Genomic DNA, 25,235 nt, shown 5'->3' with positions numbered 1-25,235 from the left:
GAAGAAACTGACTGCATGTCCCTGAATCACCTGAATACCTCACAGGGGTGGGGATGAAAGGTTCACGGGGTTGGCCGGGATGAATGACGGGAATCTCAGGAGGTGGGGGGCGGTGGCGCAGGAGCTGGAGCCGTCAGCGTGCTGGATGAAAGACTGGTCCAAGCGGCCGCTGAGTTGAGTGAAACCGGCAGTAAGGTTGTGGAGGGATTCCATGATACCTTGTAGAGCTTGTTCGTGCTGCCCCACACGAGCTCCCTGTGTCGAAATAGCTTGCTTCAATTTCTCAGTCTCTGCGGGGTCCATGCTTTGGCCAGATAATTCTGTTACGGCCTATAGAATCTTGGACCCCAAAGCAAAAGACTGGAGAGAGATGGTAAAAAACAAAAAGCTTTATTCAAGCAGAAAACAGAAAAAAGACGGCAGTGGAGTCAGGAAGTTGGCTGGTACTGAGTCGTCAGGGACAGGAGGCAAAAATCCAAACAAAGAATCCAAAAGACGAGGAGAGCAGCGAGACACACCGGAGGGTCGAAACACAGAGGAATTATCTGGCAGGGAAGTGGCATGAGGACCGGGCTTTTATATCTACAGGTGAAGAGGTGAGTGGAAACAGGTGTGCCTCGTCTGCTCCTGGGAGGAGCCAGCCAACTCCCTGTCACACGCCAGCCCGGCAGAGGAAAACAGAGAAGAGAGGGGTGAGACAGGAAAAAGCACACAAAAGCACACAACAAAAATAAAACTAAACAGAATCATAACATACACGTTACCATCAGAGACCAAACTTCAACCGGCCACCGCAACGCTGTTGCAATGCGTTGAAACGCACCAAAATACGCATCCACTTCAGTCTCACGGAAAACCGGCACTAACGAGATATTTGTACCCACGTTGAAAGCAGGTGGATGAGAAGGAAGTGGAAGGCTTCCTCCGACATGGCCAAATGCACCGGAGGCGCGCAGCTCGGAGTCTAGCTCCAGCTGACGTATCCGGACTTCCTTGTCGACTTCCAACTTTCTTAGTTCCAACTGGAACTGCCTGTGCGTGCGAGACGGACCTTGAGTTTACTCCCCTCCCGGGAATCTGAGCTGCCAGGAGACGGTGGGTCATAGCGAGGCGGCGCGGACGGTGCTTTACACTGCTCTCTCCCCTCGCTGTCACTACCCTCTCCTTTAGCAAGGACATTAGGCACAGTGAGCTCAGCTTGTGCAGACAGCACCAGAAAACCCCTTTCCACCAACTCATCCACCACCAGAGCCTTTAACTCTTTTTTTAATGTTTGAATATTCACTGCAAGACTGAAATGTTGCGCTATCATACAAGTCGTCTCTACGACACTGAACTAACTGCTCATGAGAAGGACAGACCAAAAGGGACTCAAAATTAAAAGTTACCATACTCAGATGAACTGCTTACGAAGTCCACCAAATTGTTTCTAGCTATTAAAAAAACCCACCTATAACCCCAGGAATTATGTTAAATATCCCGACGAGACCCCATGTATTACGTTCCCTACTGGGCTAGGGGAACCAAAGGGAAGCAACACAAACCAGAATGGAATTGGTAACAGTTATAAGTGGCTTTATTATAACTATAGTTTGTATGAACAAAATAATAGGGCATATGTGACCCGCTCTATCGAAATCAGTCGGAAGTCGCAACGGCTCATTTCAAAATAAACGTGGATTTGCGTAAAAAACAATTTGTTCGGGGTTCGGGTGTTTTATTTGATTATAAACAAACAAAGTCTTGGCTTTAAGAATATTAAACTTTTATTTCCAAAATCACACGATAAATACATTTGTGAAGCTTGTAAAGGGAAGATGACAGCTCTCCCTCGCAATCTGCTCTTCCGCAGCGCCGCCCTCCCTCCCTCCGGCTGAAATTATGAATGTAAGCGTATAGTAATCATAGATAACACGACAGGGTCCGTTACAGTTTGTTTTCATCTGATTTCAATTAAACAAAGTCTTGGCTTTCAGAATATTAAACTTGTTTCGGCAAATTCAGATGATAAATACAACTTTGAAGCTTGTAACGGCATAATTACAAGTGGAGAACGGAGTAACTTGACGTCACAGCAGGCATAACAACAGCCGGTGTTTATCGTGAGGGTTTTCCCCGGGAAACAAACACAATACACACAAACGCAAAATTACACAAACACACACACGTATACACACACACACTCGCGAGCTTCCCCTCGACCAGTAATCCAAACGAAAATATCTTCCCTCCATAGTATTTTGATCATTTGCTCCGCTAATAATCAATCAGATCGATGGAAAAAACTTTGAAGGGCTATTTCTCAAAATGATGACTCAGTGACAGTCATTATATAATGTGACATATTTTGCTTAATATTTGGAGTACAAAAACAATCCTGATATCATTAGAAAGCTAGGAATATCCTCTTTCCACCAGTGTATACAACTCAAAATGTGTCTTCGGGTCAATGCGACTGATTTCGATAGAGCAGGTCACATATAGCCTGGCACCAACAAAGGGCCAAATACCGGTTGACAACAACCAAAATAAAGAGACTCCAAAAGGGAGTTTGACAGATACACACAGTAATAATTAGTACAAATGAGAAACAAAAACCTCACTAAAACGTGGTACACCTCTTCTGATCAACAGGTGCTAACCGCTAAGCTAACCTGGGTCTTCTTTACACACACATACTACACTAAACACAGAACACTACTTAAACACGCTGCTAAGCAGTATAACTGAACACAGAGGATTCACAGTATTATCGAGCACAACGAGTTAACACAACAAGAGGCTAGAGGCGTCTGTCTCACAACACAGAGCCTCCCGAATGATCTCCGTCCCCGGCCTTTGTACTCCTCCCCCGGAAAATGTGCCGGAAGCAGGCAGGGATTGGATGACATCGATCCAGTCACCTCTTCGGATGATACGAGGGCGGAACAGCCAATGACATCGGGGCAACCGTACAGCTCATTTGCATACACACACACCCAACAGAGTTAATACAATAAAGACGACCCGGAAGGCAGCTGCCGTAACAACTGCAACACTAACATTCATTATTGATTATTATGTTTATCATTAATTCCTCTAAGCACATCAGAAGTAAATAAAATACATAATAAAATAATAAAACTAACTACCATCAGTTTTTTGAAGATCAGGACCACTTCTCAGGCGTCCAAGACCAAAGATGTTCAATTGACATGCTACATGACCAATTCAAAGCTGCCGATCATCTCATTGCTGGAACAAGATGTTGGCCCTTTTAATCTGAAAGTATGACTTTAACGATATATTGGTTATCAAAATAAATACTACACCAATATTATACCTGTACCATATTCTGCATTGAGGTTTAGTTTCAATTATCTAGTTTGATAGAACGCCTATAGACATACACACAGATTTTTGTTACACCTGCATATGAGTACAGAAATAATGAGGTAGCTATATAAGCCTTGTGCATTAATGACAATTAGATGGACTTACTCAGTGTGTAAGGACAGTAATTATGCAAAACACACAAGTGTCATTCTTATACCTTTTTTAATGGTTAAAACTTGGAAAAATAATACAATTAAATGTGTAGAAATCGAGACAGTGCAATTATTTTAAAGTGTAAGTAAATGTGTGTTTTTAGTAAGCATGTGTGAGAATATCTATCAGTCCCATTTCTCCTCTTACAGATTTTCATTTCATTTAATGGTTTATTTGGCAGGGACAATGCACAATAATGAACACTTAAAACATTCAAATGTGTCAAGCGTAACAGTGCCAGATTTAGCTTTGAGCTAATTTCCATCCGCAGTCCCTCACATAAAACATTAAAGAAGATTACATTTTACAAACATAGCAAAAACAAAATACATGATATGCAAAAGAGCAAGAGCAGCATACACGAGTATTTATGACATTGTAATACAATATAGCAGCAACGACATATAAAGTGCAAGAGATGATACAAGAGCTACCTAAAGTGCAAGAGGAGATACCCCTGTGGTAAAGTGCATTTAGCGGTGATTGCACGTCTGTTTGTTTCTCAACCATTCTTTGAGTTGACCTTTAAAACTATTGAGGGGACAATCCTGTATCTCAGTTGGGAGGCGATTCCAGAATAAGCAAGAGGGGTTTGCCTGCAGACCTCCACTCTCAGGACAGTTCCGGTGCAGACCTCCACTCTCAGGACACCTCCACTGTCAGTACAGGAAGTGACGATTCTGACGTGTGCTAGCTAATAGTGATGCTAATGATAGCTAATTCCTAATAGTAGTATGTGTGTCGTTTGTACAGTGCTACTTATATGTTATGTAAAGCCTGCATACTTATGTGTTTTATTTCTGTATTGTTACAGTTTTACAAAGTAAAAGAAGAACAGTAAAGTCAAGAAAGAAAACATTGCATCTTTATTGGAGCGTCCAGTGTGTTTTTGTGGATGAATTCCCCATGTAAACATTTATAAAAAAAATACATACTTTTAAAAGACTTAAAATTGTCAAAACTTAAGAAATTGTGTTTTTCAAGGATGGGACAGTGGTGGTATGAATTTGGCACCTTGATAGCTCTCTTGTAGCTGTTCTATAGGTTTCAGGTTTGTGGCTCAAGCAAGCGACCAGTTTGTAAAACAGTATTCAATATCGGATAGAATCATACAGTGGAGGTATGACTTTGCAGCATTGACAGTTAAGAAATGTCTTTTGTTTAACATGTTTCATGTTGAATTTAACGGTATTGGATACTTTCTTAAAAGTCAAGTTCGAGTCCAGTATGACTCCAAGATACTTGAACTGGGAGACTAGTTCTATTTCTGCTCCGTTTAAAAACACGTTGGATCCTTCGATTTTTGACTGGTCGTTTACTGAACATCATGCATACTAACAATGTCTTAATGTATTTTTCATGTTTTTATTTGTGTGTGAAGGCGTCAGTACATAAGTTCATGACATGCCAAGGATTTCCCTCTCGCTTTAAACTGCTCTTCCACGGAGGATAATTGTTCACGGGACAACTGAGCCCTGAGATCAAATCTTCTCTCTGACTCAGACGCTCTCCTTTCCTGGTTTCTTGGGTTGCCATTTCTCAGCCCGGCCATGTGCAGTGGGAGTTAAAACACACTTGACATTTCCAATATTGTTTCGCTTAAAATTCATAAATAATTCAGATAAGGAGGAGGGCGACCAAATTGTGGTTTACTAGAAATACGAATTCCCTCATTTTGTGTGTACATAGGATTAAAGGAATACGGTGACATTATAGAAGTGAGGTTTCTTAGGAGTTAAGATCAAAATCTATTTCATCATGCATTCATTTGTTTTCATTTGGCAACTAAAGAAAAGAAAATAGAGACGGTTAGCTGTTATATTTAAACACTTTTATTATTTAATATGTTTAGAAATAACTAAAACAACGTTAACTGTGGTTTTATTAGCACATGTCTTATATACTTGAACTACTTTGTGTAACTGTAACTACACCAGCATCTCATATCATGTCCTTACTGTGAAGTGTCTGGCTTTCACACCTTTCTAACTCTGAGCTTTTCCAAAAACATCAATGCAACATGTAACCTTTCAATTGTGCTAAGCTAGGATTAACATTTTCTGAACACATTTCAATACTCAATGCACTACGATTTACTTGACACAGGTCAAACAAAACATATTTCAAAAAATGTATGTCTTCTTGCTTCAATAATGTAGAAAGGCAAAAACTTAAAAGAAAAAGGTCAGTAGATTTACTCTGCTGCAATGTTGTATATCAACATAAAATATACTAAGGCTTAATTGTGTTACTCTCCCTCATCATGAAAATAGACCACAATTTACACCAACCTGCTCAATGTGTTATTAGGTCCAACATTTAATTGTATGAATTTCCTTTAGCAATTGCTCCAATTCACAATCACCTCTTGATACCTAACTTTATTTCTACCACCATTTCCCTTAACCTCACAGCAAGCATTACAGTTTTATAGACTTAAAGTGTTTCTTAAATGGCTGCACTGGGCAACCTGGAACTTTGGCACCTCGGTGCCTTACCTTCGATGTGTTATTGATCTCTGAGGCGGGCTGCTCCTTGCTCCACATCACTGGCAAAGCGAGACAGTCATGACCCGCTGCCGGAATGACCCTCTTAGTTCAGTGAACTTGAAAAAACAAAGATATATGAGAGGGGCAACAGACGGAAAACATTCAATAATAAATTCCCCTGTCCCTCTTTTCATCTACCTCCTGCTTCTTTTTCCTTCACTTCCACATTCACATCAGGGATACTCTGCATTAAACATTTAAGGTTAGGAGATGATTGACAGACTGGTTACATCTACTTCGCAGTAGACAAAGTCTTGTATCAGAATAAGTAGATCTTACAGGGTTTTTTTGGTATTAAGGGAGATTTTGTTACAGCACAATATGACAAGAGCAATGCTGTTCCAATACAGATGGAGTGTAATGCTTTAAGAAGTGATCATAATGCCTTAATAAGTCAAATTAAATCCTTAAAAAAATAAGCCTTCAAAACAACCCTCTTATTGAACTCCATTGAGAAACCTGACATCTCACTTAGTAGTAGTCAACTAATTCAATTTGAGACTGTGGGGATTTGGAAGGTTTTTTAATTACCATCACTATATGACTTTCCCTACAGTGCGACAATATCCAAGGAGCTGCTGCTGAAGGCCAAGCAGGACGGCTTCTCCGACCAGCAGCTGGGTCAGGCGCTGGGCTGCAGTGAGCGAGCAGCCCGGGAGCTGCGGCTGGCTCACGGCATCCGACCCTGGGTCAAACAGGTGAGCTTCACTGGGATCTTACTGCAGCTTCCACTGAGGTCAGATACACTCAGATAAGTGAATGATCAATACACACATGCACACACACACACTGACAAACTAGGCCACTAATGTAAATGAGGGTAGTCTAAAAATATCTAGGGGGCATAAAGGTGAGAGCTATCTACTGTCTTCCCCCATTCATGCAGTATTGACAGGTGTTTTGGTCAGAGTGTAATTCCCAATTTACAAGTCATAACATGAACAACTAATTGGAAGTAATACCAACAATGTATTAGTTCTGATATCCTTATTTCTCTGCCAGAAATATTTAGAGAGTTACTTCAATTTTAATATTTGCGTTGATTTATCTTTGTATTTTCCAGAATTCATTAAGTGACTAAATCAGGATTCTTTAAACATTTGTTTAAATTGTTTTTGACAATTATTTGGTGAGAACAGTATCAGGCTCTGGCTACACAGGCAATACTCTTAACTAGCATCAGATCATTGTAGGTTTTGCTTTTTTCCTCGGATGTGTTTATGCTTTATATAAAAGTAGTCCTCAATCTTTCAACATCTGCTGAACTGAAAGTACAGAACGTTTTTTTTTTTTAAATTTGTTTTACATTTTACCGACCTGTATTTCCTCTAATCCCTGTTCTCAGATTGACACCTTGGCTGCAGAGTATCCAGCCATGACCAACTATCTGTATTGTACCTACAATGGCCAGGTACGTGGGTTCTACTTAAAGAAAAACACATTTTACTAACATTATAATGTCAATCAATCAAACTAATAGAACAGGCAAATATAACCACTATTTAAACAGTTTTAAACAGAATAAATGACATGAGTGCTTCATCAACAATGGTTTCATCCATTCATCCAATCAACAGGAAAATGATCTGGACTTTAAAGACCAGGGAATCATGGTTCTTGGTTGTGGGCCCTATCACATTGGTGAGCTCAACTATAAGCTATCATCATTTTCAAACAAAGTATTACTGGTTGTAGTTATATGCAGTTGATATTAGTTATGCTGAATTTGTGAAACTTACTCAAAGTGTTAATCCACCAGGGAGCAGTGTTGAGTTTGACTGGTGCGCGGTGTCCAGCATCAGAGCTCTGAGGGAGATGGGGAAGAAAACGGTGGTGGTCAACCACAACCCCGAGACGGTCAGCACCGACTTCGACGAGTGTGACCGCCTCTACTTTGAGGAGCTGAGCCTGGAACGCATCCTGGACATCACCGAACAGGAGGTTAGGACACACGCAGACAATAACATTTTTAAATGATTTATTTATTTATCAACGGTCCTTTACCCCTTACAGTGTCCTGTCCTGGGATGCTGGGCCTTTGGGAGAGGGCACTCTAGGTCGCCTTCTCCCAAACAGATCGCCAATCAATCAAGGGGGTTATCAGTGCTGATAATTACTTACATCTGCATGTGTATTGAGTGGAATTTGGTTAAAATATTGCATTGCAATCAATTTAAGACTTCCCAGAGGCAGAGTTGTATTGATCCAATAGAAAAAGATTCGGTGAGCGCAAATCACTGCCAAGGCCAAATGCCCTACAGTGTTCACAAAAGAAACCCTGTAATTTAGATCTGCATCAATTTAAGGACTTTCTCCTTGGCTTATGTTTCATCCTTCCACCAACCTTCATGAACATCGGGCCAGTACTTTTTCTGTAATACTGCTAACAGGTATATACCTAAAACATAACCTCATTGTAGGAGGTATTAAACATTTAAATATTTATAAAAAAATAAACAAATCCTATCAATGTGGTCAGATCATTGTGGAAGGGAACAATAGTAAAAGTTAGAGACAATATCAGCCAAAGATTATTACAAATGTATTTGACTGGTACACAGCATGCACATCACTTTCTTAACTAAAGCTTTCTGACGTGGTTTTACTGGTCAAGAGTAAGGCAAGGCAAGTTTATTTATATAGCACTTTTCAACACAAGGCAATTCAAAGTGCTTTACAAAAAATGAAAGAGTATGTTTTCTTTTTTCTTTTTTAAGTAGAAACAAACCATTGCCTGTATGACCAGGGCCAATTATCATCCAGAGCCTTAAAAGCAGCTGTCCAGCAGATGCAGATATAAATAAATACAATACATTCCCAGCTCAGAGTGGCATGAAATACACATTCTAAACCATTATGTGGATTTATATGCATGTATGTAAACTTATTTAGCATGCAGCTTTTTCTGCCTTATCTCCAAGCACTACAAACACTGGGAACACTCGTTATTGGGACACTTGTAATGCCTCTCTAACCCAAGATTTAAGAGCCTAGCTTTCTGTAGTAACAGGAGTGTGGGGTTCGTTATGCTTTTTCAATGTCTGTAACACTCACAGTCCCTATGGTTGAGACAACTGTTTTGGACTATGAGAAGATCTCTAGTCATTCTGAGAAGTCTACTGGATTCAGGTCTGTTCTGCCACCCGTTCTGTGACTCTGAAAAACGTGTGTTGGAAAACCCTTTTAGTTTTACCCCTTTTACTGTTGATGTTGTTCGTGAAGCTTTAACCAAGTTAGATCCTAAGAAACCGGCTGGCCCGGACAACGTAGAACCTTTCTTTTTAAAGATAGCTGCAGATTTTATTGCTCCACCTCTCACTACTCTTTTTAACCTCTCCCTCAGCACTAACACAATTCCAAAATTGTGGAAGTCAGCTTATGTCTTGCCTTTACTAAAAGGAGGGGAGGCCACCTTATCAAATAACTATAGGCCAATCTCTAAATTGTCAGTTCTGGCGAAGGTGCTCGAACGCTTAGTGAGTGAACAGGTAAAGGAGTTTTTATGTACAAATGACATCCTGTCTAAACATCAGTCAGGCTTCAGAAAGCAACACAGCACCATCACTGCCACAATGAAAGTGGTGAATGATGTGGCGAGTATTTTAGATAATAAGCAGAGTTGTGCAGCTCTATTTATTGACCTTTCAAAAGCGTTTGATACCGTCGATCATCACATTTTAAAGCAGAGGCTAGCCAGTATAGGCATGTCCAGCCATGCAGTGGGTTGGTTTGTGAACTACCTCTCTGAAAGGTCCCAATGTGTTCACTTTGATGGGCTGTCTTCTGAGTGGTTAAATATAGCTAATGGTGTTCCTCAAGGTTCTGTTTTAGGTCCACTTTTATTCTCCATCTACATCAATAGTTTAGTTGAAAATGTGGATGAAGCTACTTTTCATTTTTATGCTGATGATACCGTGATGTACTGTGCAGGTCCCTCCATTCAGGAGGCTGGTGTTAAATTACAGGCTGTTTTTAACATTATTCAGACTCAGCTCTCTGAATTAAAGCTTCTTTTAAATGTTGATAAAACCAAGGTAATGCTCTTTTCTAAAGCTAAAAAGACACCAGAGCATGTTTTAGATATTGTAACTACGCAAGGAATACAACTTGAAGTGGTTACCTGTTACAAATACCTAGGTATCTGGCTTGATGATTGTCTCACTTTTAAACTTCATGTCAATAACCTGCTTAAAAAGCTGAGGGTTAGGCTAGGTTTCTTCTACAGGAACAAGTCCTGTTTCTCGCTTGAGGCCAGGAAAAGGCTAGTCACTGTGACCTTTTTACCTGTGCTGGACTATGGTGATTTGATGTATATGAATGCACCTGCCCATTGCCTGGTCAAGTTAGATGCTGCGTATCACAGTGCGCTAAGATTTGTGATAAACTGTAAAGCATGAACCCATCACTGTACCCTGTATGCAAGGGCTGGTTTGCTTTCACTAACTGTACGGAGGCTCAGTCACTGGTACATTTTACATTTTAGCCCGTCTGACCCCAAAGATTGAAAACATGCTCAAGGGCGTGAACAGCAGCTATTTCCCTGATGTTTTCGGTGTACATGTTTGTTGATATCGGTGTGTTTATGTTGTGTTTGTGCTCTAATGTAAATCCAGCTAAAGTCGCTGCGGGATCTCAGTGTGATTAAGCGGTTGTTTGTTCAGGGTGATAGCATTACCATCAATCCCTCTCTCACAGCTACAGTCCCCTCTCTCTCTCTCTCTGTGTGTGTGTGTGTGTGTGTGTGTGTGTGTGTGTGTGTGTGTGTGTGTGTGTGTGTGTGTGTGTGTGTGTGTGTGTGTGTGTGTGTGTGTGTGTGTGTGTGTGTGTGTGTGTGTGTGTGTGTGTGTGTGTGTGTGTGTGTGTGTGTGTGTGTGTGTGTGTGTGTGTGTGTGTGTGTGTGTGTGTGTGTGTGTGTGTGATAAATAAATAAATAAATAAATACGGCATTACAACATAAAGATAAACCCTGGACAGGAGCAAGCGAGCAGGACCATGAATAATGAAGAGATACAACCTGGCATTGCCATAGTAACGGCATCCCCTCTGGATCAACTGGACAGGAAAAGCATGCTGTTAATAAAAGGAACACACCTATTGTTCTCACACACACACATACCATGTATACATCACTTCAGGGGACATTACATTGACTTACATGCATTTCCTGGAGACTTATCCTAACCTTAACCATAACCAACACATGCCTTACCCTAACCCAAAACCTAACCAAGTCTTCACCCTAAAATGAATGATTCCCCTCCATTATGTCCCCATAAGGGAGGCGAGTCCCCACCCGTGACTGTATAAACAGATGTAGGTCCCCACAAGGATAGTAATGCTAGATCAAACACACACACACCCACACACACAGTGTGCAGCCCTATGTGTTTTTTTTTACATTTCGAAGCAGCCAAAGACTTTACAATTGTATTATATTATCCTTTCCTTTCTCCTCCCCCTTCTTATTACCTGCTGTTCTCCCCTCACATTCGTCTTCTCTCCCCCCCATCTCCTCTCCAGGGTTGCTCTGGCAGCATCGTGTCAGTCGGGGGCCAGATCCCCAACAACCTGGCCGTCCCACTGCACCTCAGTGGGGTGAAGATCCTGGGGACAAGCCCCCTGCAGATCGACCGCGCCGAGGAACGCTCCGTCTTCTCCCAGATACTAGATGACCTCGAGGTGGCCCAAGCTCCATGGAGGGCCCTCAGCTCCCTGGTGAGAGGAAACTAATAAATAATGGATAGTGCGGGGGGCGTTTTATTGATTGTGGCACGATGTTTTTTTATCTGTGAGTTTGAGTTGTTTGACCGCTCATGTGTTTTTGCAGGCTATCTGTTAGCAAGAGTAATAAAGTAAAAGGATGATTTCCCTGGGTAACAGTGACGGTGTTTGCACCAGAAAAGGATATATACTCAGGGAGCTTCGAGAATGTTAGTTCAGGGAAATTAGGTTTGCTTTTAAAAGACAATCCCATATAGGTCATTTTTAATTTATAATTTAGATTTGTGTTAATTTAATGTACTTTGTAAACGTATAATATTTGCATAATACACAGAGCCTATCCTTGAGATCACAGTTTTCAGCAAATCTTTTATATTTCTTCTGTTCTTGGCCAAATGTCTAAAAGATTTTTGATCTTCACGAGACAAACCCTTTTAGATAATATAGAAAACATATTGTATAAAAACATTCTCCTAAATGTCTTGTGATATCAATGATATCAATAACAATTTAAAGTCTTTCCAAATAAATGTGGACAGTTTACTTGCCCAGATATTTGGGCTGAAAAGTAGCTTTTTTTCTAAAATGTATTTTATTTGTATTCATATACTGTGTTAACAAAGATGCATGCAACCAGGCACTTCAACATGCAAGAACAAGTAGCAATGAACAAGGGTATGTCAAAAATATATATTATTGCAGTGACTAAATCATCAATCACTTTATAGTGCCTTCATTTTCTTGTATTTTCCCCATTTATCAAAGAGCACCTGACATATCTGCGTTTGAGTATCCAAAGGACCAGTTATCTGGTTTTTCCACAAAAAACATTGTAACAGTTTAGTTACAACGTCACACTTTTCCCTACAGACAAACATGTCGCCTTAGTGTTAGAACTTTTTCTTGGAGCATTGAGCCACACCATTTACTGTATGTTTAGCTTTTATTTTTCTGTTTGGCCCTCTCACTTAGCTGGCGGCTACATCAGAACGAGGCGCTGTCAGACCCCTCTGTGGAACAAGTGGAGCACTGAAATGTCCACAGCCAACACTGAAATATGTGTCCCCCATTAGCGTTGCTCCTGTATTCAGATACCGCTGAGGAACGATTAGCCGTCACACACAGTTGTGCGCCTCTCCAGAGCCTACCTACATATTCTATTTCCCATCTTGTTTTTATTGGGCTGGAATAACTCTAGTAGAGCCGTGGGGAAAAGGTTCCCGCGTCTCTGGGAAGCTATTTTGTGTTTGGTAATGGCATCCCACCTGGCGAGGGAACAGTGGGTAATGATAGCGAGGGAGGCTCGACCTGCAGAGAGATGGAGAGGACAGAAAGAGCGATGATGATAATGATGATGATGATGAGGACAAACAGCCTTTTTTCTCTCCGCTACACTCCTTCCACGACTTGTACTCTTTCTTCTCTCATTCCTGTGAACTGAAAGGAAGAAAAGCAAATCAAAAGGGAGATGAATTGAAGCCACTCTTTCTGACTTTTGGAGCACTTATACTCTCCTTTTTGCTCTTTTGATAAGTCTTGTTTTTGGCAGACATTGGAGTAAGCCTTTTATTCTTGAAGCCTTTAAAATGTCTGTAGTGTAATTGTAGGGAATGGGTAAAGTGGGCCTTGCTGTATACGAGGGTTTGTTATAGGGCGAAGCACACCAGTGATTTCATATTGATTCTTTGTTTTCTTTCTCAAGTGGCTGTAATCATACAGCGTTCAAACATTATATGATAAATACACAGAGTTGTATATAGGTTGAAAGACTGGTGGTGGTGGTGATGATGATGATGATGATGATGATGAAGCTTTCCTGGCCATGGATCAACCACATTTCTGTCCTCTTTTAAAAGCCATGTTTACAGTTTGTTTTACTAAATGCTTTTGTTTTGTTCGACACAATGCTTTTATGTTTGCTAGAATTGGTTTTCCACTTCTGTCTGTACCTCTGTCAAAGTAGATTTTGAATTAAATGTGTTTACATTTCAAACTTTTTTCAATTGCTTAAGCTTGTTCAATATTTGTCTTGCATTTACCTCAGTTTTTTTTACACATTTTACTAAATGTTTACATCTTTATGTGTCAAAGAGAGACAATTAGTTTAAAGCCAAGGTTTATATGCCACGTCATCAGAATTCAAATGTGCAAATTCTGGAGGATTTGTAACATCCTGCACATGCTCTATCTCAGTTAACTAGAATTATAAATACATTACCAACATCTGCTTTGCTGTTCTCTCCCTTCCCAGGAAGATGCCCTTTCCTTCGCCGACCAGGTGGGCTATCCCTGTCTGCTGCGGCCCTCCTATGTTCTCAGGTAACTTTAACACCTAACCATAACCCTTACGGCCCGTCCACACTACAGCTTTGACAGCTTCAAAAACGGTTTCCAACGCGTCTGCCCATTCACTTTGAATGGGGTGACGTCACGTTGCCTCGCTTTTCGCCGAACTGAATTGTGGGTAGCATAGCGGTCCGTCTCCGGCGTCTCCGGCGTCCCGGAGACGCCGGAGTAGCCAGCGCCAGCCAATCAAATCCCGTTTCTGAAAATCTGACAGCCCTAGCCAATCAAACCGCGTCTAAGCTGGGAGAGATATCCCGCCGTTCATTTCTATATTTCAAAAAAAGATGGAGGAGAAACTAATTATCGCCGTAGCAAATCACCCGGTTTTGTATGACCAGACCCTCTTCACCTACCGGGATACAAACCGGAAGAACCAGTCATGGAGGGAGGTGACAGTGGGTGAAACTGGTAGGTTTTCGCCTGTTTGGGGAGTTTATATATATATATATTGCTCGCATAAAATCCCCGGGGTTTTTTTCTTTGTATGTCGAGGGCGGGAGATACATGTGATTGGTGTTGGTCGCGTTGCTCGAATAAAATCCCCAAGCTTCAGACACGCCCAGCTCCAAGCTTTTTTTGAAGCTGTAGTGTGGACGGGCCGTAAATCATGAATGTAGTGGCTGACTCAAACAATAACCAATAATAAAATACAATTTAATATAAACAGTAAGGGCAGATAACTTTCACATAATTTGTTTTCTATTATTTATTTTTTTAGCCAATAAAGGGTATTGTGAAGTATGAAAATAGTACAGTCCTTGTCGGCTGAGGCTTGAAAGAAAAATGTACTTTCTTAAAAACGAATTAACAGACTTATTGCTTACTGAGTAAAATACAATGTTAGTTATAGTGATTAATGAACTTTATTCATTTTATAGCTCGTTAACACTTGCAGTGACACTTTTGCCCAGCAGATGTCATGATGAGACCCATCATCATTCAGCAGAGTTTGGACTTCTTATGGGTTTAAATCAGCCTGGATGTTGTTATAAATATGAGTGTCATGCACTAGGTCTCATCAAACTACTGAAAATCAAAGTTATGTAATTCATGAAAGGAAAAATCTAGTCCTCCAGTATTAAAATAACCACAATTATGCCATTAGCGATATAGTTTATTTATATTATAGTTTGTTATAATTTGCAATTTAAATTTCTACCACCTACTTTTTGTTAACCTCTGTTGGATACTGTTAATGAGGACGACTCTCCTCCCCTCTCTCTCCTCCCCCTCCCCGTCTCTCCTCCTCAGTGTACGGTGAACTCCCTCTGATCTTTCCCCATCCCCAAAGCGTTTTCACTCTTCCCCTTTGACATAGTTGTTAATGGTTTTTGAATGTTCTCTTCAGCCTCGGTACATATGCACAAAAACACACATTTCCTCAGCAAACACTCTCTTCCTTGCCAGATTAAAGCGTCTTTTTTTAACAGTTAAAAGCATAGACCCACACCAAAACTCACGAAGTTTGAAGAATTTAGCCTTAAAATATATTCACGTCATGTATTATTTGCATCCCTAACTCTTTCATCTTTCGAATATAACAAGTATATTTTCTTTGACATTCTAACAACGCCAGATTCAGCTGTGTAATGATATGCACAAGCAATCAGTTTTAGCTACTTTCTATTGGTGCCAAGCAACTTTTTTAACACACTGTCTAACCATAGCTTCAAGATCTGAAAAGTTTCACATTTCTTCACTGTTTACAAGTGCAGAGTGAAATTAAAATGCATAGGTGTTCTGAGGAATTCCTATTGATGTCAAATCAAGCCTGTGTGGGTATGAAATAATAATCCTAAGAATCAAAATGACCTTGCTCACTTTTTTGGGAATTGGAAGATACAATGAAATCAGGATTTGAAGACTTATTTTCCATATATACGTAACTGTATAACATAACTGTTAAGAGACTAAACAAACCTGTCAAAGTGAAAAAACATTGTTGTTTGAAGACAAAGACAAAAAAAAAAAGCTCAACACATTAAAGATAAGAAAAACTAAACTAGAAAGGAAAATAGATCCCTTGTGTCTTTTCAAAAATCACTATATATTTCTTACACTGTTCCAAAGAAGAGCCCCATCATGTCTGCAAAAAGCCCCTCTTCGCCCCCAAAAGACTCGATGTTACATGGAAGGTTATTCAACCCACAACATGGCCCCAGTGTAAAGAAAACCTCCGCCTACATAATTCATTCGAGACATTTATAAATAAACGCACACTAACCCTGGTGTTATTGTTATGCTGTGTATGGACCTTTGTTATCCTAGAATATATTGACAAGCATACCTGTTGTTGATATTTTACATGAGGATTCAGATTCAGTCCGGCCCTTCTGAATCAATCATTGCCAACATGAATTTGCCGGAATGCAATCTAAAAAAACAAAACATGAATATGATTATGTTGTATCAAGTTTAGCTGTCAAAACACAGAACCAACCAGACATGCATGATCCCTGTTTCTGACACTTTTACTTCTAATAACATCAAATACAGAATGACTAATCTCTCCTAAAGAGATTATTAATTTGGACAGTCATAAGAATCTTCTGTGGCTGGTGCTGAAAGGAAGGGTCAGTAGTATTCATCTTTGGGGTTGGACATATGTCTGCCTCTGAGCCACACTCAGCTGAAGAGCAAAGATGTGACCCAAGCTGCTGGCCTTCCTCTGTCCTCTTTCTCTCCTCCCCTCATTTTCAAACGGGAGGATAGCCCAGCGAGCAGACTCAAATAAAAAACAACAACAAGCACAACAAAACTAGCCTAAATCTGTTGTTTTTTAATGACTCAGTTCTGAAGTTGTTTTCAAGAGCCTGGAGTGCTTTTTGACCTAAATATAGCTGTTCCTCTCTCTCTCTCTCTCTCTCTCTCTCTCTCTCTCTCTCTCTCTCTCTCTCTCTCTCTCTCTCTCTCTCTCTCTCTCTCTCTCTCTCTCTCTCTCTCTCTCTGCTTATTTTTGACTGTTTCCAGACCTCGTTCCCGATGGTGATGCAACGCAGAGATAATGAGTGTTTCGAACGATCATTTGAAGCTTGTGTGTTCTCCTGTTAGCTTGCTTCTCTTCCTCTCCTGTGGCCTTTTGTTTTCTCTCCGTCACTCTCTCTTCTCTCTCTCTCCTTCTCGCGTCTCACCAGCGGCTCGGCGATGAACGTCGTGTACGGAGAGGAGGAGATGAAACGCTTCTTGGAGGAAGCCACTCAGGTGTCCCAGGTGAGATCGGTATTAACTCATATTGCCTCCATAAGTCACAGCTTGGATCTTCATTTTTCACTTGCCTTGTATTTTATTGCATTAGCTGTGAGGTGGAGTCATCACTCTCTGTCACACATACACACACACACACACACACACACACACACACACACTCTCAGACTCATGTTTTTCTGTTGTGTTCTCCCTCTGCTTTCAATTAACTGATGCTACCAGCTGTCATGGCTGTTGGCTAGTATTGTGTGTGTGTGTGTGCGCCTCTCTCCTTCACTGAAACCCTGTGTTGCTTAGGGGCACCTGGCCCCTCAAAGGGCCGCTACCTGGGAATAGAAGCACACGCACACATGCCTTTATGACTGTTTTAATGCACCAAACAGGTTTCCTACGGTCATTACAAACCTGGAAAAGTCATGGAAATGCAAAGTTATGGAAAACAATTTCTTTCCCAAAGTTTTGGAAAAGTCATGGAAATGTAACCAAAGTTGCATCAAATATAATGTATATGTTATCTAATCGCCAACATAGTAATACTATAACGATAATAAATACTGTATCGTTTAGTAATGAAACGTAAAATGGCATTTAACTGACGAGGTATTTTGCTGGTGAGAGATTTTTACAATCACGCCCTCTAGTCTACAGTGGCTCTAGTCTGTAGGAGCTAGTAAGCCTACTATTTGATTTGTTTCAGATAGGCACAACATGTTTCATATGCAGACCTTATTTTCCAGCTTACCATGTTAAAATAAAAATGTTTCAGTGGTAAGAAAGAGTAATTTTTTTGGTCATGGAAAATTTGGTAACGGTCATGGAAAAGTCATTGAAAATCATTGGTGAAAAAGTGTATGAACCCTGACCAAAGCAAGGATATAATGGTGATTTCAAAAATGTTTACAAAGTTATATTAATATCATTGTGTCACATTCAACTCTTTCAACATATTCACAATGTGAAGGAAAATGGTTAGCTTATTATAACACGTAAAAGCATATAGTCTGTATACCCGAGTTATCAAAAGTTTTGACAAACAACAAAACAAAATAATAAAAAAGAATGGGACCCTCTCACCCTGTCATCCACACACACCTCACACAGGTAAACCGGTGATTATATTTACTTTGAGTGCCACCCATGTGACCCAACTGATCCAACACATTATTGACCAAAAAATAAATAATATATATATATAAAAAGACCAATACCAAAGTATAACAAATCAAAAATCTTATTAAATCAACAACACAAATTATCCCTTTCAGACATTAATGGCGCCCACAATAATGGTATAGTAACAATTTGGTTTTGGTTATGTACTCCAGCACATCGGACCCAATGGAAATAAATTACCATCAAGTGAAGCTGATGCCTTTGGGCTTTCATTTAAGGCTGCTAATGTCCACGTCAGATTTGGCTATTTTAATACAAAGTTGTAATTGAAGGGCATCAAATATAATTTTCTCAAATTGATATGCAGTAGCTGTCATAATTAAAAATGTGTGTGTCATCTCTCGCAGCAAATTCAATTAGTTTGAAATATATGACCCATTGAAATAAGAAAGCTTTTGTTAAGGTGTTTATTCTTCAAACATGGTCAATTATTTTACCAATAGTTCAAAGCAAGGAATTGGATGGATTGGGATCAGGTAACAATCATTTAATTATGGAATGCTAAAAAGAACCCCTCATTGATTGCTTTAGCTGAGCAACGCATACTTGTTCCTGTATTCATGCAAAAAGCTTCTAATAAAAGTTTACTTTACTTTTTTAAGAGTTATTTTTCCTCTTCATTCATTGATCACTAACCATCCTGTTGTCTTTCCTCTAGGAGCATCCAGTGGTCATCACCAAATTCATCTGTGGTGCCAGGGAGGTGGAGATGGATGCTGTGGCCAGAGACGGCAAGGTAACACTTTACTGTAGGATCTGTGTCGCCATAGGAGCTTTTGCCTGATTCTGCTTATTGGAGTGGTGCCATCCCATTAATGCCAGACGCCTTGCTAATGCAGGTTAAATATACAACATGCCCCAGACATATAATTATTGTCTGCCTGCAATAATTACTCCTGGCATCAAAAGATATGTATATAGGCGTGTGGTTTTATTTAGAATATGCTTGTTAGGAGAGTCTGCATATTCTTTGTAAGTTAACATAATGCAAAGTGTAACAGCGTGGAAAACAACCTTATTTGTGGTCTGCTTTGATTCATATTGACACCGTGTTTGACCATATTTTCGTGAACAGTATTGTTATTCATCTGTAGCTTTGCATTATTCAGTGCTCCATTATTTTTCAGTTTAAATGGAGAGGTATTGAGCCCAGAAGATGAATAAAGTGGAAGTAATCTAATTTATCTTCAGTGAAAAGACATTACAGCACAGACAGATAGGATTGGGAGAATGGAATACACTAAAAACAAAATGCTGGATAGTGGTGATACTCAATTAATTTTTCTTTTTAGATTAGATCAGTTTAAGGCATTTTGAAATGATTCTTGTTCAACAAACTGGTTTTATCTGATTGACATGCATCACAGATTTGTCATTTTCTTTGTGTTTTTTCTCAAAGTATGATTCTGCTCTGCTCTAAACATGTACATATGCTACAATATAGTTACAGAATCATTAGAATATAAAGAAAATCAACATTGGGAACAGTCTTTTAAATGTCATAACATTTGGAAATTGGTACATATCTTTTTTTTATTTTATCTGACTTATTTATATCAGAAATCGCATTGAGACACAGGTCTCATTCTCAACAGATAGATGTTAGTATAGTTGAATATACTATACCATACTATCCATAGTATGTCCAACATTGGATGAGAAGGAAGTGTCAAGAAGCAGGTTTTCAAACTCATCTGCGGACAGCGTTACGTTCTTCAGCCCTAAACCTTAACACATACATGTTTGAGCATGAATGTCTGAGTATGCACCTCTTACACATGTGTGATGTTGAAACGTGAGAACAAAAACTGAAATGACACTTTTCAGTAGTATGAGAATAATTTTTGGCCAATGAGGGAGTAGGAGTGGGTGCATATTAGACAGTTTTTAATAAGGTAACTGACTTTTTGTGTGAAATTTATATCGAACAAAGGTTATGACTTAAAGCACAGTTTTCATGTCTGGAGGCGATCCTCAAATTATTCTGCAGGTTACTAAATACTCAAGTTATTTATAAATATGCAAATATGCTGTTTCTCTTATTCTGCCTGAAGTCTGAAAGAAACGTCAGGCAGAAATGTATCTAGGAAGGATATAGAAAACTTAAATGGCCAAATAAGATTTGAACACGACACATGGATCCTCTCATTCAGATGTATTCTATTCAACAAAGTTTCAGTCCCTTCACAGTATTGGAAACTTCTACAACTGTATAATTGTTAGCATTATTAGTTCCATTAGGCGACAGAACCACCTAGGCCCTGAACGCCCCGTCTGTTTTTTCTATTGTCTGGGCTGTGGGAGTCATTTCAAGGGTGTCATTTGGAACGTGGGCAATCCAGTTGTATGGTGTATTTTCTCTCTCTACATTCCCTGAATGCTGCCCCCTTTCTTTATCTTCAGTATCACATTAACAAGCTGTCCATTCATTGAATACCAAACAGGCCTCATTATTCCCGGCCAGACTATGTGTGACTGTAAGTGTGTGTTCGAGTATGTGTGGGAGAGTGGAAAAGTCTGAGATAATACGTATTAATTACAAGCTCTATCTGAAGAGGGCTAATGAATGCTGTGGTTAGCAGCAGTTTAAATGAGCTAATGACACGGCAGCTCATTCTCACGCACGCGCACACACACACACACATACTCTAACACACACACGGTGATACAAATCTTCTTTCCTGTAGGGGAAATGTTAAATTATCTTTCACTTTGCATATCTGTGTACATTGTTTCTGAAGTAGTCCATTAACAAATGAGCACATCTGACCTGAATTAATTTATTCATTTCCTCAAAGTCATAACTCAGCACTGGCTGTTTTTGAACTGACTTACAATATGTTGACACAGCATTTCCATAAACTAGCTTGCATTGTGACATTCTGTAGGGATAAACACATCAAGCCTGGAAGCCATCTGCCTCTTAAGTCTGAAAAACATTCTCATTAGATAACAGACCACGCTGTAAAAAAGTTGGCTAGCCTCGAGTAGGGATTGCTGTTGATCTGCATGCAAATGCTTTAAGTGTGTCATAATAGCTGCGTGTCTGTGACTGCATCCAGGTTCTGGTCCATGCCATAACAGAGCATGTGGAGGATGCGGGGGTGCACTCAGGAGATGCTACTCTGATGCTACCAACTCAGACTGTTAGCCAGGGGGCGCTAGAAAAGGTAAAGTCCTTCTTAGTATCCACATTCAAACTGTACAAATCATACCATTATTTTTCAATGACCATATTGACATTTGATTGGAAACCAGCAGTTTCACTCATGCTGTGTGCATTTAAAAGACAATCTACATGATGTAACAAAATTGCCTTTTGTGATTAAACAGGTATTAATAGAAGAAAAAGTTGAATTCAGAGTCATTAATATTGTGTTTGTGTGTGTTATTTCTTCATTGCTCTCAGGTTAAGTTTGCTACCCAGAAAATTGCGCAAGCATTTGAAATTTCGGGCCCCTTCAACACTCAGTTTCTGGTGAAAGGCAATGATGTCATGGTAGGTTATATTTCTCGGATGTATGACTAAATGATAGATCGACATTTTCACACTTGGTTTCAGCAAATGCAATTTACTCACTTACTCAAATCACCTTGTGCTTCAAATTATTTGCAAAGTTGAATGGATTTTATGATTAATGGTGTTGCATTCAGTTTTGATGCTCTAGCTACAGCACACACACACAGGAAATGTGCAAGTATATAAGCTGACTCTTTTTCCAGTATGTTTGTACGTTGGTATCTGACATATCTGCCTTGAGTGTTGTTTTTTTAAAAAGCCCTAGCCAATGTGTTTCTTTGCATGGGTGTCTTTTTGAATTGACAGTGTTTGTTTTGTACCTTTTTTAGGTGATAGAGTGTAATCTGCGGGCGTCGCGCTCTTTCCCTTTTGTATCAAAAACAATCGGCGTGGACTTTATCAATGTGGCAACCAAAGTGATGGTGGGAGAGCCTTTAGATGAGGCCAGCTTGCCCTCGCTGGAGAAACCCATCATCCCCCTAGACTATGTTGGCATCAAGGTGAGTAGGGAAACTGAAATAACGGTTGCAATCTGGGAACTATGTGGCTGTTTTTTTCTCTTGTCAAACTACTCTCTCTGCTATATTTATCACCCAGAAAAAAGAGGGAATCAACACTATTTGAAAGAGGGCAGAAAAGTTACTATCAGGATAAGCTTATGTGTCTGTCTTAAGGTAAAAACAATTGCTTCAGGCTGCAAGAATGGACATTGGACATGGTAGTTTTGCACCTGCTTTTTTATACAGCACCTTTTGCACCTCACCAAACATAAGGATTCTGAACTCTGGGAAAACAGCCTCATGTCCAAAAAGAACAGGCCAAAGTGTAACTCTAAAATATATGTAGAATATAAGATTCAAAATAAACCACTGTACATTTAGACACAAGCATAAGCCTAGCAGTCTGCTGTTCTTGAACATGAACATACTTTCAGATCAAAGGTCAAAAGTAGATGCAAGATACATTGCAAACATTTCCCATTGCTGCCTAGCCTTGATTTAAACAAGTCTTGAATGAAGAAAGTAACACTTTATCGCTTCATAGTTTGGATAATGGTCCTACAGGGTTTACAGAAAAAAACCTCCTTTAATGATTATATTCAAAGGTAATGACTACCTGTTGCATAAAAGCAACTTTTAAATGTTTCTCTACAAGTCTTGAGAACCATGTCTGTGAAGTTCATACAGCCTGTTCCCATGTAAAGATCCCCTTACAGTACATGTATGATGTCACAATAGATATTTCAGGTTCTGCTAGTACAGCTTCCACTGGATCGCATAACAAAGACGGCAATTACTGCTCCATCTCCTTGCCTGGCATGATGGCAGTAGTAGGTGCATTCTCATAGCGGGTGGGAGGCTTACTTTTTAGATTGGGTATGAGAGAGTTAACGTGTCGCCAGCTGTTCCAGCGCTATTTTTTTCCAAAGTAATTTCTCCCTCTAATTACAACAGAGCTGTTCTAACAATGGCTGTAGTTTGGAGCCATTCACGCAGGTATAATCCCCCACTCTTCCCCACCACCTAAAGTTTTCAATTTCTAGTCTGCACAGTGGTGAGGAATGTTAATCGGAGCTCTGAATACTCTAGGTGACAAGCTTAAAAGACTTCCAGAGTTAACTTAGAGTCTATGATACAGAGTCCATACTCCCTGACTGATAAGGGCCTTCCTGGAAACCCCGCCAAAAAACACGACAATTGTTTAACCAAGAAGTGATAGTTTATTTCTTCCCGTTAACACCTTACTACTGCCTCAACATCAAGCCCCCCCCGTAAACATACAGGGACCTCTGAAACCATTATCTAGCCTTTGTAGCCTGAAGTGAGCGCCATCAAGACATACTCGTTCAGCCTTCATCCCCAATCCTCACTATATCATCACAAGTCTTTGCGATCCAGAGAGACCGTCTTCATTTATCTGTCTCATCCTTAATCTTTCTCTCTTTGACAGTTCCCCATTTGAGGCCATGTTGTTTTCTGTTCACTAACAAGTCCCCATTGTGTGATTTCTGTCTATGTACAAACTCACTGGAACAATAACATATCTGTATTTATGATACTGAGAGAGGGAGAGGACCATTAAAACAGCTTTGGTGAAGGAGGAAGCGTCAGTTCCCAGTGCATATTTATTCAGCGATAAAAAAACAACTTCCAATTGTTGCTTGTTTGTCCCCTTGACCATGGCATGTTGGACATTATGGGGACTTCTGAGACACATTCTCGTCAGCCCAATTACCTGAGAAGAAGATCCATCTTTTGCCATCAAGTCTTTTCCTGAACAAAATCCTGTTGGGATAGAAATGTTTGCTAGTTAATGTGTTGATTCAATTATTGTTATGGTTAATGCATATCTCCTAGTCAACAAGTTAAGTTTACTTGCTGATCAGTATCAATATTACCATATCGCACAAAGCATTCCCAGCACACAGTTCTCCCAAAACGTTCCGTCACATAGGCGTGTGAAATATTGATAAATATTGCTCACTGAGATGTGTGCTTTGACTTTTAGTTGCAATCTATCATACAGTTCTACAAAACGTGCAATAATGCCCCTCTTCTCCATAGAAAATACATGGCAACATTTGACAGAATAACTTTATTCCACTTTTAAATTGATTTTATTTATTATTCTTAATCCATTTTGACATTTTAAACTTTTTGAGGGATTGGTTAAAGGTTTATTTTTTTATCTTGGAATTTTTTTTCATTTTCTATACAGAATGGAAACATTAAAACACTACAGTTACAACTACTACGAATTCTAACGCTAGAATAATTACTACTTCTTTGAAACACCATAGCAACCAATTATAAACATCATAGCAACAACACTCAACATTAGCACCACTTATGCTAATTCTACCACCCTAAGTACCCTAGTACCCACAATGCCAAAAGATGTGATCTTAAGCCCCCTAGCCCTTATGTATCAGAATCCGAATAAGAAGCAGTAACCAAGCCTAATAGAGCTTTGTATTGTTGCTGAAAAATGTATTCACACATACAATTCACAAGGCTACGAATAGGTTCAACCGATTAGATTGGGAACAATACAGTTACCGTAGGCTACCAGTACTGCTTGGATATAAAATAGATTCTTAGTGAGCAAAGGTTGTTTGGAACTGTCAAGCCTGGTGCATCATTAGAGAATTGAACCCTCAAAAGTTACATTAATGTATTGTGTATATAGCCAGG

At 39.8% G+C, this 25,235-nt stretch overlaps 1 protein-coding gene across 1 annotated transcript in view; it reads left to right on the top strand.

The window, feature by feature from the left end:
- Window positions 1–25,235, top strand: part of cps1 (carbamoyl-phosphate synthase 1, mitochondrial) — a 68,277-nt gene that overhangs the window by 28,486 nt on the left and 14,556 nt on the right. The window contains exons 22-32 of the mRNA XM_034204051.1: window positions 6,634–6,775; window positions 7,423–7,488; window positions 7,655–7,718; window positions 7,837–8,018; window positions 11,598–11,792; window positions 14,050–14,117; window positions 17,279–17,354; window positions 19,180–19,257; window positions 21,584–21,691; window positions 21,931–22,020; window positions 22,371–22,541. Coding sequence (XP_034059942.1) covers window positions 6,634–6,775; window positions 7,423–7,488; window positions 7,655–7,718; window positions 7,837–8,018; window positions 11,598–11,792; window positions 14,050–14,117; window positions 17,279–17,354; window positions 19,180–19,257; window positions 21,584–21,691; window positions 21,931–22,020; window positions 22,371–22,541 — 1,240 coding nt within the window. The remainder of the gene's footprint in view (window positions 1–6,633; window positions 6,776–7,422; window positions 7,489–7,654; window positions 7,719–7,836; window positions 8,019–11,597; window positions 11,793–14,049; window positions 14,118–17,278; window positions 17,355–19,179; window positions 19,258–21,583; window positions 21,692–21,930; window positions 22,021–22,370; window positions 22,542–25,235) is intronic.

This window comes from Gymnodraco acuticeps, unplaced genomic scaffold (assembly GCF_902827175.1).
Source record: "Gymnodraco acuticeps unplaced genomic scaffold, fGymAcu1.1, whole genome shotgun sequence".
In the NCBI taxonomy this organism is placed as follows: Eukaryota; Metazoa; Chordata; class Actinopteri; order Perciformes; family Bathydraconidae; genus Gymnodraco; species Gymnodraco acuticeps.
Note: the sequence above shows the minus strand (reverse complement) of the source record. Positions and strands in the feature narration are given on the sequence as shown.